General features: G+C 37.0%; 1 protein-coding gene across 1 annotated transcript in view; it reads left to right on the forward strand.

The window, feature by feature from the left end:
- fam171a2a (family with sequence similarity 171 member A2a) overlaps nucleotides 1-14,545 on the forward strand; it is a 40,743-nt gene that overhangs the window by 7,380 nt on the left and 18,818 nt on the right. Inside the window, exons 2-3 of the mRNA XM_059553117.1 lie at nucleotides 1,996-2,223; nucleotides 11,570-11,662. Coding sequence (XP_059409100.1) covers nucleotides 1,996-2,223; nucleotides 11,570-11,662 — 321 coding nt within the window. The remainder of the gene's footprint in view (nucleotides 1-1,995; nucleotides 2,224-11,569; nucleotides 11,663-14,545) is intronic.

Genomic DNA, 14,545 nt, shown 5'->3' on the forward strand with positions numbered 1-14,545 from the left:
ATATATATATATATATATATATATATATTCAATCATGTTGCCCTCTAAAAGGATCTAAATGGTTATATAATAAGGTTATATTGTGAAATATGGTTAAATGTCGTTATTGTTATGGCTATCTAAATGGTTATATTGTGTTTTTTTTTTTTTACAATTTAAAAGTCTATTTTCTATTTTAATATATTTTAAAATGTAATTTATTCATGTGATGGTAAAGCTGAATTTTCAGCATCATTACTCCAGTCTTCAGTCACATGATCCTTCACAAATCAATTTAATATGCTGATTGTGCTGCTTAATGTGGAGACTCATGATTTTTTGATAAAAACTTCAATAGTATTTTTGAAACAGAAATCTTTTGTAACAATTGTCTTTTATATTTGTATTTAATGAAGACATCTCAACAACACTTTTTCAGGCCAGCTGTTTTCTGGATATTTCTTCTCTGTTCTAGTCCTTCTTGCTCCACTGAGTTTTACTCGTGATATTATGAAAGTAAGGTAGCCAAACAGTTCTGTAAGGTAATATGACCTTTTCTGTTTGTGCAGGTGGATTGTTCCTCTGTGTGATTCATACGGGTTGTTTGAATATTATAATCATCTGTGTGCGATTAGATCTGCAGCGCATGGCTGGTTCAGAAGATCTTATTTTCTGAAGCGAACTTGTGTCCCCTAGCCAGGAAATGCAGGGACCCTTTTTTTCCCACAGTTAGCCTGCTGACATCTAGTAACCATGGTAACATGCATCAAATGACCCATTTAGAATCAAAAGAATGAGAGGTTCTGAAGGACACTGCAGCATGTGAGCATGAACAGGAAGCGAAGCAAACATGGCATGAACGAAGTAGAAAACGGTTCCGGTGGGGAAACCCTTATCAAGTAAAATGTTCATTTTTCACTGAACAAAATAGTCACTGACACTAAAAACTGTTTTATAATGTATTTCCAGTAAAGTATATTGAATTTATCTCCCCATAAGAGATTTCATGTACCCAGATCCCCAAAAATCAGGGCAAAGACTTACTGTATTCCTGGCCTGTTTACATGTGCCCTTGTAAAAGTTCTGGGGGGATGAACCAGGTCATCCATTTCAAACAGTAAGCACATGTCCAGGAACTCAACTAGACAGATTTGCTGCATTTGCCCAGTGTCAATCGAACATGGTGGCAGACATTCTGGCTCACTGAAAGTGGCTCAAAGGCTCGCCATCCTTTCAAGACTTTAATGTAAACAAACCAGAGTCCTTAACGTGTCGGATCAGGACAAACACTTCTAAACATAGTCATCTCATCTGTTGAATGTAGACTGGGTCTACATGTGTCTAACATAATGCAGTTGAGGAACAGGTTGATTTAAAATACCACAATAGTAGATTTAACTCGTATAAAAATTAGAAATCAGCATGACCAATTACAGCTTTGTTTATGATCAGCACACGTGTCTACTGAACTGTCTGCTTATTAAAGGAGTGTTTAATGCATTATAATTATTCATAATGTGCCTTGTAATACATCATATCTCATCGTAAATAATTATTACAGAATTTAAAGTGTATAAGATATATATAATAATATATAATAATAAATATATAATTTATTAACTGTGGTTACAGTTGTTCATGAGATTGTACAATGCATTATAAGGTGCATTACAAGGCCTAATTAATGCATTAAAATTACTTTTATAATGCATTATATATAAAGGTTTTTAAGGAAAGTGTTACTTCTATTTTAAATGTGTCTATAGATTTGTTTCATTTAATTTTAAGAAAATTAAACTAGATGAAAATGAGAAATATTGACTTGGTAACTAGCTGAAACTAAATAAAACGCTTTTTATTTCAGTTAATATTTATTTTCTTTCAAGGAAAAATTTTTTTTTATGGTTTTAGTTAACCATAATAACCATTACCTATATGTCAATTATGTCAGTATATTCAGAACTTATTGTATTAAAATGATTTTCTTTTATAAAGAAATATTTCTTCTTTCTACAGAGGTGCTGATTAAAGTCCAGGTATTTGACAACAGCGACCTGTCCCCTTTAAAGGAATCCACAGTTCAGGTGTGTGGAAACCAGACGGTCTTAGCATCCAGCCTTGCAGGAGGGGATGGGATTGTCACACTTACGTTCCTGTACCGGCCAGGAACATGGGTCATCGTCACGGCATCAAAGCACGGATTTGTCACAAACTCGGCACCCTGGCATGCCAGTCGCATCCCGCGTGAGTACTTCCTATACCACTATAGCACTGAACATTTTTGACATGGTGTCAGGGAAAGCCTGCAGATTATTATTAGAAACGGAGTGTTCGGTTTCATTCTGAAACTCACATGCATTAACTGGACTTCCTGTAAAAAGTGTTAGAGCAAGAGCAGGTGGTGTTTATGGGCTTCTCTGGAATCATGTTAATCCCTTATTAAAAATGAGAAGTATAGCTTAAGCATTTGTCTGCAGATTAAAAGGTCCCTGGTTTCAATCTAGACGCCCCAAATTTTACCATTTAATTAGGCTTTTGAATAACCTTGGAAAAGAAACAAAAACAAATTGTATCCAATAAGCCCTGATTTATGTTCTGTATTTAGCACATGCTTTTATCCAAAGCATTTTAAAGTGCATTTAAGGTAAATGTATTATTGGTTTATTAGCCATTACATTGCTGTTTCTAATGTTCAACTGTTAGCATGATGATATTTTTGCACATGGCCTCAGTGAACTTTTCAAATCTGAGGAGTGATTTGCGATCTGTTGGCTACATCCTATTATTTAGATGAATTATCTCGATCTGTAATCCAGATGGAGCTTTGCACACAAATGGACAGGAATGTTAAACAACACTCACTGGGGTCTGGGTCGTGCCGACCCGCGTTGTGATAGCAGCTGTTCGGAGTCGGGCCCCAGACTGTTATATCCTCTTTTGACTCTCTCGCTCTGTGATTGGTTTAATTTATTTGCACAACAGTGTGTTCTCCGTCCGCCCCTCTCTCCACCCAAACCCCACCCAGTTATGCGGTCAGACCTCTGGGGAGGGGAGGCAGTGAAATCACGTATTTCAGCATAAAGCTGTCTGTACAAGCAGCTGGAAGTCACTTAGCCAGTGGGGTTACAGATATGGAGGCAGCCAGCAAATGTGGCTCCATGTCGTGCCAGACCAGACGAGCTAGTGGATGAAGGCATCTTTAGTATGACATTAGCCTCTTGGGGGGCATTACACACATTCCTATTGAGTCACACCAAATTAGGAAATGCTGTCAGAAATTGGACGACCAAGATTGTGTAGATGAAATGAAATGAGGTTGAAAGGAGGTTTCTGAAATGAATTCAATTGTGGAGAAGGATCAGACGAAGTTTATGTTATACGGGTCAATTTACAGCAATCAATTTAAAGGGGTCATGACATGAGAAATCAGATTTGCCTTTTGGCATACAAGAGGTCTTTGTACCATTAAAACATCCTGCAAATTTCATAGCTTAAAACAACCTCCTCTTTATAATCACAGCATTTATTCAATCAAGCTTAAATCACAGCTTGTTATGGACCTGAGGGGCAAGGTGACATCACCTGGGAACAAACATTTGCATAAACACGCCTCCAGAGCAAGACATAGACGAATAGTCTTCTTCTCACCATATTCCACTGGCATTCAGTCGCTTAATGGCTTCACACTTGACAAGGACAAATGGAGTGAAATAACTTTTTTTTTTGGTTAAAACCGCTTGTTCACAACTTTGTACAGATATCAGAAGGATCCCAGCATAAGGAACAAGTCGATATATTATTTGGATTGTTCGGAGCATTTTGTTTTTTAAACAAGGCACAGTGTCATGGAGAGTTCACAAAGAAACGTTTGTTGAAAGATGAAGCTTGGATCTGACTGAAGCTGCATCGCAAAACATTGTAATGATTAGTAAATGATTTCATAATGCTGTCTGGATATGACCGTTTTATTTTGATCATGTTGTCAAAACACTTTCATGCAATAATGAGGGAGCACTGATACCATTTCTTATGCAATGTCATTAGCCAATCATAACATTTGGTATTATTTTAATGTGCTTTTATTTGGCCACCTAAGTTTCTTAAAGACAAAGTTCCCTTGCCAATAAACTTGTTTTATGGCTGCTCCTTGTGTCACGACTCAAATTAAATACACTTGGTAAGTAAACTTTGGAATTGATAAAGATTTTCTTCACAAGCTCCGTTCAATGTATTTTTTTTTTAATTCAAGATTAATTTAGATATTTTTGTTCAACTACTCTGGTTCTGCCATGTTTGTTTTTGCATGCAGGCCATTTTATCTGTAAAATAATTAAATCATTGAAAACAATAAATTAAAATATTTTGATATTTTTACAAATGAAATATTTTATACGTAATAACAATTAAAAATGTATATCAAATATTTTAAATGATTGAAAAATAGAGAAAATATTGCATTTTTCAATTCAGTTTCATTTTTAGGATATTTTAATAATTTAAATATATGTGTGATTACTCAGTAACATTTATATTGTTTTTATTTGTTTTAAATACAGTGTGTATATATACAGTCCCTGACAATGTGCATGTCCATGTGCATTTACATCAGTATGTGGCTTGCCACATGCCTGTGATGCCAGTAATAACTGTAATAGTACTACTAGTTGACAAAATCCTTTTAATTGGCAGACTCATGTTTTGATCTGGATGGTTTTTTTAATACAGGGCAGACGGATTACATGACTAGCAGGGGAGTGACAGCTGTGTGAAAGTGATGGGATGCCAGTCATTTGGCCTGATGTACTCCAACCCCAGATTGCATACTGAACATCTCTATAGTAATGTTACCATTTTTTGTATACATGACTCAGCTTTCTGAAGGTTAGCACTTTCAAGTCTCATCTATTTTGTAGAAAAGCCATCTGCCCCCATTCCTACTGCCTTTAGTCTCTCGGCTATGCTGAAAAAGGGTTTCTAAAAAAAAACTGATGGTGTCATGGAGTTTTAACTGTCCCCACAGCACTTTGATAATCTGAGTGAGTCACGCAAACTCAGAGAGTGAGAGAGAGAGAGACAGAAAGAGAGAGAGAGAGAGAAAGAGAGTCATTCTCATGGAGTGATGAAGCAGTTGCTTGCGGCTCAGATTAAATCAACTGAAGTCAGGAACACTTGTTATTTCCTCCACTGGCCTATATCTCTTATTCCATTATGGTTTAACTGAATAACTCTATTTTACTTCTTTTAAAGAGCTCATGGTGTCAAAATTGGATTTTGTGGCATTCAGTCCAAGTTAAAATTAGCCTGAAGCCTTCTACAGTGACACAAAATCATTTGTATTATTTGTCTTTATTTTTTTCTGTAACACAAAGTAAGGTATTTAGAAAAAAAACAATTACAGAAAAAAACATCATATAGGTGTGGAACGGCACAAGAGGTGAATAAGTGTTCCTTTTTGGGTGAAATAAACGGTTTAAGAGGCGTTCACACTAACACCAATATGCAGCATCATTTTACAATTCTGACCAACAAAACTTCATATTATAGTGTAATGTTAAAATTCTATATACATTTTTTTGTCTAAATAAATTATAAATAAAACTGAAATCAATTTAAATTTAAACTAAATTTAGACGTATAGTGTGTAAAATAGATAATTATTTTGAGGTCTGCAAGATTACATTTAACAGTGCGATTAAATTATTTGTGTTTTTAAAGATTAATCAAGCATTAGATGACCCTCTAATTTTGGCTGATGACATAAAGTACCAATATATTGTGCATCCGTAGACATTCTGGCTGATTTCTGTATTATCAAAGCAGAGAGTGCATAGATGTGTATTGTGTTGTCACAATGCTCCAGAAGATTGCTAAGGTCACAAATGATGCAAAATGGAACCACACAATGCCAATGCAGTACCCTCCCTCTCTTCATACACACTTTTCTTTCAGGTTCTAGCTAATGCAATGTGGGCTGTATTGTTGTCACTGCCTCTATTTTGTGCACTTACCTACCAAGCAGAATATTAAAGAGACCAGAGCCCCTTCTGTTCAGGGCATCTGTGCTGTGTTTGCGTGTGTGTGTGTGTGTGTGTGTGTGCTTCTATGCATAACTGCACGGGTGTAAATGTGCATGAATCGCCTGTGTCACATTTCCCAGAGTCTGCTGCATCAAGTGACAAGCTTTTTGATGTCAGAGCTGGGGAAATCTGAGTGTAATATACTGATTTAGGGCTGTAGCTATCGAATATTTTAGTAATCGAGTATTCTACCAAAAATTCCATTGATTAATCGAGTAATCGGATAAAATGTGTTTTTGCTTAATTAAAGTGCAAAATTAATTATGCAAGAGAAAATAAGAGTCTCCTGAGTCTCTTAAAATGAACAACTAAGTTTCCTTTTTTAGAAAAATAAAATATTTTTATTTTTTAAATGCATAGAATGCAATGCATACATCAAAAATAAACATTTAATTATTACCCATTGTTTCTCTGTCTGTACTTGTACTGTGAACAATGACAATAAAGTTGACAGATGAATTAAGTGCATTTAAGTGCCATTCAGTTGGGGTTTTGAATAAAGCATTTTATGAGATGCACATTAAACACATAAAACATTAATTTAATTTATCTTTTAATTATTGAAAATTAAGCAAACTTAACTTTTTGGTAAACAAAGGGGATTTACTAATAAAAATAAAACATGGAAGAAATGTTGTGTGATTAAACCTTAAAAAAATAATTTTTGATTTTTTTTAGAAGTAGACATTCTGCTGAACAAAAGTAATACATCTCTTACATCCGTACCTTTACAGTTCTGTGTATGTGATGTGACGCTAGTTTTACTCAAATCAACGGTCAAATGCTCATGAAGTGACTGTCAGAGCAGTTCTGGAGATGTTGTTCATGTGTTCACGTCCTTATTTAGTGAGACAGCAGAAGCTGAAATCACCGGAGCGTCACACGCGCTTCAGTGTGTGTAAATAAACGAAGAAGCACTTCTGCGCCATTCATTAACAGAGACACGCAGAACATGCAGGATTCATATTTAAATAGACTGTTCCGGCTTAATATTTACAGACAATATTCCATATCGTGATTTGATGTAAGTGCAATGACCTATTTTTGATTTATTCATTCAAAATTTTACAAATTCCGTGCCATTCCGCATTTTCTGCATTGCGGAAATCATAGGGCCCTAGTTGTGGTATGCCAGCTCTATCTTGCACTGGACACACGCCACGACGTTCTCTTTACGTTTGCATGCGCTCTCAATTCAAAACACTGCTGACTCCTTGCAGTATGCGATTTCGGACACAGCGCTTGTGTCTCCTTCCGCTTTCTGGGTGACGTAAAGGCGTTGTCACATTAACATAATCATTGCGAAAGAACCTGACGTGAGATTTAAAATAAATTAAAAGAGGCTTCGAGGCAGAGGAATTTGTCTCGATCATTTTTTGTTATCGAGTTACTCGAGGAATCGTTTCAGCCCTATACTGATTACTTGGATATTAATATCAGGTGACTTGTTTAATATAAGCAGACAATCCCTATAGAATCTTATCAAACTTTTTTGTGAATAAGCTTCCATTAGATTGAAGAGCTTGATTGAAATCATGAAATAAATACTGGAAAACATGAGGTGTGGGTAGGCGGGGGGACGTTTCAATGTGCCATAGCAGATGGGAAATGGACACAGAGGATTTCTGCTCTCAGCATGCATAGGTCTTCTGGAGCATTGCCAGCATATAACCTCCAGCCCATAGAGGGGCACTGAAGGGTGAGGTACATTTGGATTAGCTGACAAAAATAGATGTTGTTGGTGCCGTAGTTTTAGTGCAAGAAAATGTACAACTACAAAAAAAGACTTTTAAGTTAAAGAAATATTTAAGGCTGTTATTATAGCTGCTATTACTAAACATGATAGGTCAAAGGCTCTGATTTTTACATTTAGATGTCTGCCCTCTGGACAAAATATTGATGGGTCCAAAACAAAGATCCACTGAAGGTCAAAGGAGCTGATGGTCTGGTGATGTTTAGTAGGAAGTCATACACCCCCTTACCAAAAAGTAGTATACTTAAGTATAGTTCAAGTATATTTTTAAGTATACTTAAGTAGCAAGTATACATATATCAGTGTTCTAGTAGTGTACTTGTAAGTATACTGTTTCAATACTCCTTGGGACTAAATTGGCTCACTTTCTAGTATATAAAAGTATACTTTTAAGTATACATTAGCAAACTTTGAGTCCACACCTAGTTTATATCTATGTTTGTAGTTTGTACTGCAATTATACTAAAAGTGAACTTATAGGTATACTAAAATAGTTTATTAATTAAATACTATGAACATTTTGAAGTATAGTCTCAGTAAACTACTAGTTTAGTAGTTTTATACTGCAAGTATACTCATAAGTTTTCTTTAAATAAACTTTACATCGTACTTTAATTTAAGTATACTACTATGTCTCTATTTAGGTTTTACTTTGTATATATTTTGTTACATGAATATCTGAACATACAAAACATCCAAAGAAAGAACAGGGCATCTGCTTGTAATCAAAAACATTTTATTGTAGCTTCATGCATTCTTTTTTTAAACACTTTAATGTGGGTAAGTTTCATAAAAAAAATAAATAAATAACATTTTGAACAAAAAGCAGAAAAAAAGACTATGAATTGGATTCAGAATGATAATCAAAACATAGATGGAGTTGATCAACTCCCCAAAGCTTGACTTAATTATTACCTCTTCATCGGTCAACATTTTATTCCATAACATTACAGTTTTCATGCTGTTTCATGTCAGATGATTGTGTTAGATTACATGTGTTAGTATCTGGTGTTTCTTTTTTTCTTCTTCATTTGTGTTTTACTTTGGAAATTCTGTGCAGAAGATGTGTACTAGCGCCCTATACTGTATAATAATGAAAACACAGATTCTAGGAGTATCACTCAAATATATTTAGACTTTTTATAAGTCAAGTATACTTAAATTTAAATTTAAAAGTATATTTCTTCTTTTGAAGTACATAAAAAGCATACTTTCCTATTTTTAGTTTAAAAGAAGTATACAAGCACACTAATGAATGACAAACTTATTTTTTTGTAAGGGGCTGCAGGACTATCTCAGATTTTGTCAGGTTTTACTAGGGCATATCAAAGACTCTGATATCTGATGCAAGATCACATGTTCCTGCTGTGTTGCAAACCTGAGGATTTGACCATGCTGAGTCACATCTCACACCTGTGAGTTAGCAGCTACATCTGGTGAGCTACTGTATATTCCCACAATAAAAAAACAAAAGCCTTATGTTCTCTAGGGTCAAAGATCCCTGAAAATGAAAGAGGCTGGGCAGTTTACTGATTTAAATGGACAAGGAAGAACAATAGCATACAAATGATGCTAAGTAGGGCTGTCAAAATGGAATCGAATTCGAATTTGCAAATATTATCGAATTATATTCAAATTTAAAATGCATAATTTCAGTTAGGGTAAAGAAAAGCTTTTGGCTTGTCTTCTGAGGCCACAAGAGGGCGCATTGGGCAAAATATTACTAATGCAAGTTTATTCAAAGCATAAGAAAATATGACAATGTTTATAAACCAATTATAATTAAGTAGCTTAAAGAACTATAAACAAAACAGCATCATGTGTGCATGCATAGTTTAATACAAAGGGGTGAAAGCCAATCACACAGAGTACAGTTTTCATTTAAACATGAGATGCAGAAGGATGGGGAAAACACACCATAAAGTCTCAAGAAATGTTTTTGAAAAAAAATTGAACCCACCTTAATTTTACATGGCTTTCTAAACATGCGGCTCTGTTGTGCGAGACGCGAGTGCAACGGTGATAGAAGATATCCCTCTCTAGAAAATTCGTAAACAAGATCTTCTCCACATTCTTTTTCCGCGATATTTTGAATGAACATCGCAGCAGCACTGCATCTTGTTGCTTCAACTGTATAGGTTAACAGAAACATTATAATGCAATGACACTTATATTGTCATCGCATCTCGTGCGCCACTGATAAAGACCAAAGTATAATTTGACTATCCGCAAAGCAAAAGTGGGCGTTTATGACCTTTTGGGTGTTTTCAAACTACTGGGTGTTCCTAAATCATGCAATCAAAATGATCCCCATTACCTAACCCCACCCCTAAACCTACCATCACTATGACGTCATCAGGTATCATGGCCTAAAAACACCCTGATCTGGTAACTCCCATTACTTTTCTGCAGAGACCTATACTTGGAACAAAACGTGGAATGTAAAGTATACCCGGGGCGGGCCTTAAAGCTGCCTCCTTAACGCACACCTAAAATGTGGATTTTTATTGTAAATTCAACAAATATTCGAAATTCGATTTATTTTATTTTTTTGACAGCCCTATAAGTAAGGTGTAGTAAGACAATGGTCTAACCCTAGTCCTGAAATATCCCCAACCCTACACAACATTTGGATGTCTCTATTATCTGATCTCATTTCAGATCTTTAAGGCCCTGTTTACACATGGTATTAAGATGCAATTTGGCCGATCGGATCACAAACTGACATGGGAGACACATTCTTACACCCGGTATTTTAATCCATCTCCTTTGTCTTCTTTCTACCACTTCTGTCCAGATTTTGAGGGGAGTCTATGGGTGAGTGTACGCATGGGATTTGTCTGATCTATTGATATAATAAGCTTGCACAATTTACATAAGAACGCAAAAGGAGACAACAGAACATGATACAAAGAGCAAGTTTTGTTTCTGCTATGATAGCTGCAAAACTATGTTGAACCCTTTGGTTTTGTTTTAGAATCTGGACTGACCTTTTGAACAGCATATGCTGGTTAGGTATGGTTTGAAGCATGGATGCCACTTTGAGCTGGTCCTGAGCAGTAGCTAGTTGCTTATGACCAGCTTAAACCAGCTCAAACCCTCTATCATGCTTAAAACATACCTTTTCAGCAGGGTAGTAAGAGAATTTCGAAATTTTTCACCTTCATATCAAACTCACGATTTCAGACAACAAAGTTTAAATCCTGGCAGGCAGAGAGGAGGAGGTCTTTTGTGGCTGTTTGAACTCATGAGGGTCCACAATACAAGAGCAATCTGATTGAATGTGTTTTCGACTACCTCTAAAAATTGACAAGCTCAAAATGTTTTAGACCCCGTTAGCACTTGTATTTAGCATCATTCACTTGTGGTCAGATCGTCCAAAACACAACTTAAAACCAGGTGTAAGGGCCTGTGTCTCTCTAATGAGATGATGAATAGATTCAGCTACATTTTTGAACAGGGAAAAATACCAAATGTGCAGAGTTAGGGTACTCAAGGACCAGGGTTGGGAACCACTGCTCTAAGATTCTAAGTAAGAAGATAAATGGAAAGTTCAAAAGAACAACATTTATTTTAAATAGGAATGTTTTGTTATATTATAAATGTCTTTTCTGTGACTTTTGACCAATTGAATGCATCCTAACATTTTTAAGTGTTTTAAATGTAAGTGTTAGTATACTAATGCCTAGTGTTAATATACTAATTTTTATATTTTATAATTAATTTACTAGTTTTTGTTTCTTTCTCACTTGTGTTGCAGTGTACGCCTCCGTAAGTCTGTACTTGCTTCCCCAGAGAGCAGCCACTCTCCTGCTGTATGATGATGTGGTGCAATTACTGTTGGGTTCACCAGGTGAGTTCTTTTCTGTTTTTAGGACAGTTCATCCATTAATGTTCTGTCAACATTTGTGAACCTGGATCACAGTCTTAAGTCACAAAGTTATATTGTATAGGGCAAAATTGTTCATTATTCTTTTATGCCAAAAATCATTAGGATATTAAAGGGATAGTTCATTTTCAAATTAAATTTTGGTATGTTTTAGCTTACCTCAAGGACATCCAAGATGTAGGTTTCTCTGTTTCCTCAGTATTTCCCATTTTGATATTTTTAGGTCCAACCGTTCTTGTCTGTGACTCACATAATAGATGTCTATGGTCACCACCTCAAAGAGCATGCACAGAGGAGTCAAAATTAAACAATTCCCCATCGTAAGTACACATTGATGACCTAAGACACGAAACGAGCGGATTGTGTAAGAAAACGAACAGTATTTATATAGTTTTTACCTCTTGTACACAACCACGTCCAACTGATCTGAGTTCGCGAGTGCTTCCCGATGTGACGTGCGCGCGCGCTCTGGCTTTAGTCTGCGCAAGCGCGGAAAGCGCCGGAAGCGATCTCTCGCGCGTGTACATCACTCATTGTTTACACTTACTGCCTATGGTTTACACAGATTTCGGAAGTATTACCTTTCACTGTGAAGATCTAAACATATTTAGACGTACAGGAAATTGCAATGGAAGACGATTTCAATATATCCATAGACAACGTTGAATTTTTTTCACAACCATATTTATTTGAAACAGAATACACAGACCAAGTACTCAGGAGCGATCCGCTGCAGCAGCACGTCTTCAAGCCTCAGAGACAGAGATCTCTTCAAAATTGGTGGTGTTTTAGTAGCAAGTGTTGTGAGATGCCGACAGAAGTGGAGAGCATATGTTGTCACGAATGGAACAACTAACGTTACAAGATGACAACGAGGACATTGACAGTATCACATCACACGCCTGCCTGACTGAAGATCCTGATTTTTCTCCGCTGTTGAGACGCAGCGTTTTGCACGTTGTGTTTAGTTTGCCACGTATAAACTGGAGGCGACGTCCAATGCCAGAGGGACCCAATGGCACGCTGTCAATAGAGTGAGTAATGTGTTGTATTTTTATTATAAACGCAACGATTATAGGGTGCATTATAAACATTAAACATTATAAACATTAATTTATTACAATTACTGCACTACAATTACTACATATTTCAGACAGTGCAGATTGAAAGCGTAGCGTGTGGTAAACAATGAGTGATGTGCATGCGCGAGACATCACATCCGGGGCTTTCCGCGCTTGCACAGACTAAAGCCAGAGCACGCACGCACGTCACATCAGGAAGCACTCGCGAACTCAGATTAGTTGGACGTGGTTGTGTACAAAAGGTAAAAAATTTATCAATACTGTTCGTTTTCTTACACAAACCGCTCGTTTCTTGTATTAGGTCATCAATGTGTTCTTATGATGGGGAATTGTTTAATTTTGACTCCTCTGTGCATGCTCTTTGAGGTGGTGACCATAGACATCCATTATGTGAGTCACAGACAAGAACGGTTGGACCTAAAAATATCAAAATGGGAAATACTGAGGAAACAAAGAAACCTACATCTTGGATGTCCTTGAGGTAAGCTAAAACATATCAAAATTTAATTTGAGAGTGAACTATCCCTTTAAGTAAAGATCATGTTCCGTGAAGATATTTAGTAAATTTCCTACCCTAAATATATTAAAACTTAATTTTTGATTAGTAATATGCATTGCTAAGAACTTTTCTCAATATTTCGAAAAAACATTTTTGCACCCTCAGATTCCAGATTTTAAAATAGTTGTATCTCAACCAAATATTATCCTATTATAACAAGCCATACATCAATGAAAAGGTTATTTATTTATTTATATGCTTTCAGATGATGTGATATACATCTCATATCTCAAATATATATCTCAATTTCAAAAAACCGACCCATATGTCTGGTTTTGTAGTCTAGGATCACATTTGTTCTCCATTATGTCCTTCGAACAAGTATAACGTCTCAAGGTTACGTATGTAACCCTGGTTCCTTGAAGGAACGAGACGCTGCGTCGAGCGCTTTTGGGGAACGTCCCTGACGAGACTGACTCTGAATATCGTGTGCAATCTGTCCATCGGAAAGGCGTGACGTCACGGGCGGGGTGACGTAGCGACCAGGAAGCTATAAAAGCACGTGCCGTGCAGCTGGCTTCAGCTTCGCGTAGGGAAGCAAGCGCCGGCAGGGGTGCCGGGAGTATGGCTCTGCGACGCAGCATCTCATTCCTTCAAGGAACCAGGGTTACATACGTAACCTTGAGACGTTCCTTTTCAGGAACTCGAGCTGTGTCGAGCGCTTTTGGGGAACGATGTGCCCACGCTGCCAGACTTCCAAATCCCTGCCTAGTGTGTATCCGAAGAGCACAGCTAAGGCGAAAGAACAGAAGAGCCCGGTGTGGCTCGCATATCAAGGTTGTAGAATCTGACAAATGTAGAGGGCGTGGACCACCCCGCAGCGTTGCAGATGTCCAAGAGGGACACACCTGCTGAGAAGGCCTTAGAGGCCGCCATACCCCGAGTAGAGTGAGCCTTGGCCCCCAAAGGAGGGGGAAGACCAGAGGACTCATAGGAGACATTGATAGCCTCGACTATGCAACAACTAAGGGTCTGCTTAGAGGCAGGAAAATCCTTTTTAGGAAGACCGTAGCAAACAAGCAATTGGTCAGATTTTCTCTACAGAGCAGCTCTGTGGACGTATGCATCCAGCGCTCGAACTGGACACATACAGTTTAGCTTCTCCTGGTCTGGCTCCCTGAAAGGGAGGAGGGCAGAAGGCCTGCAGTACCATGGGTTGTGGAGTAACAAAGGGAACTTTAGGAACATAACCCGCTCGAGGGTATA

This window comes from Carassius carassius, chromosome 1 (assembly GCF_963082965.1).
Source record: "Carassius carassius chromosome 1, fCarCar2.1, whole genome shotgun sequence".
Lineage (NCBI taxonomy): Eukaryota > Metazoa > Chordata > Actinopteri > Cypriniformes > Cyprinidae > Carassius > Carassius carassius.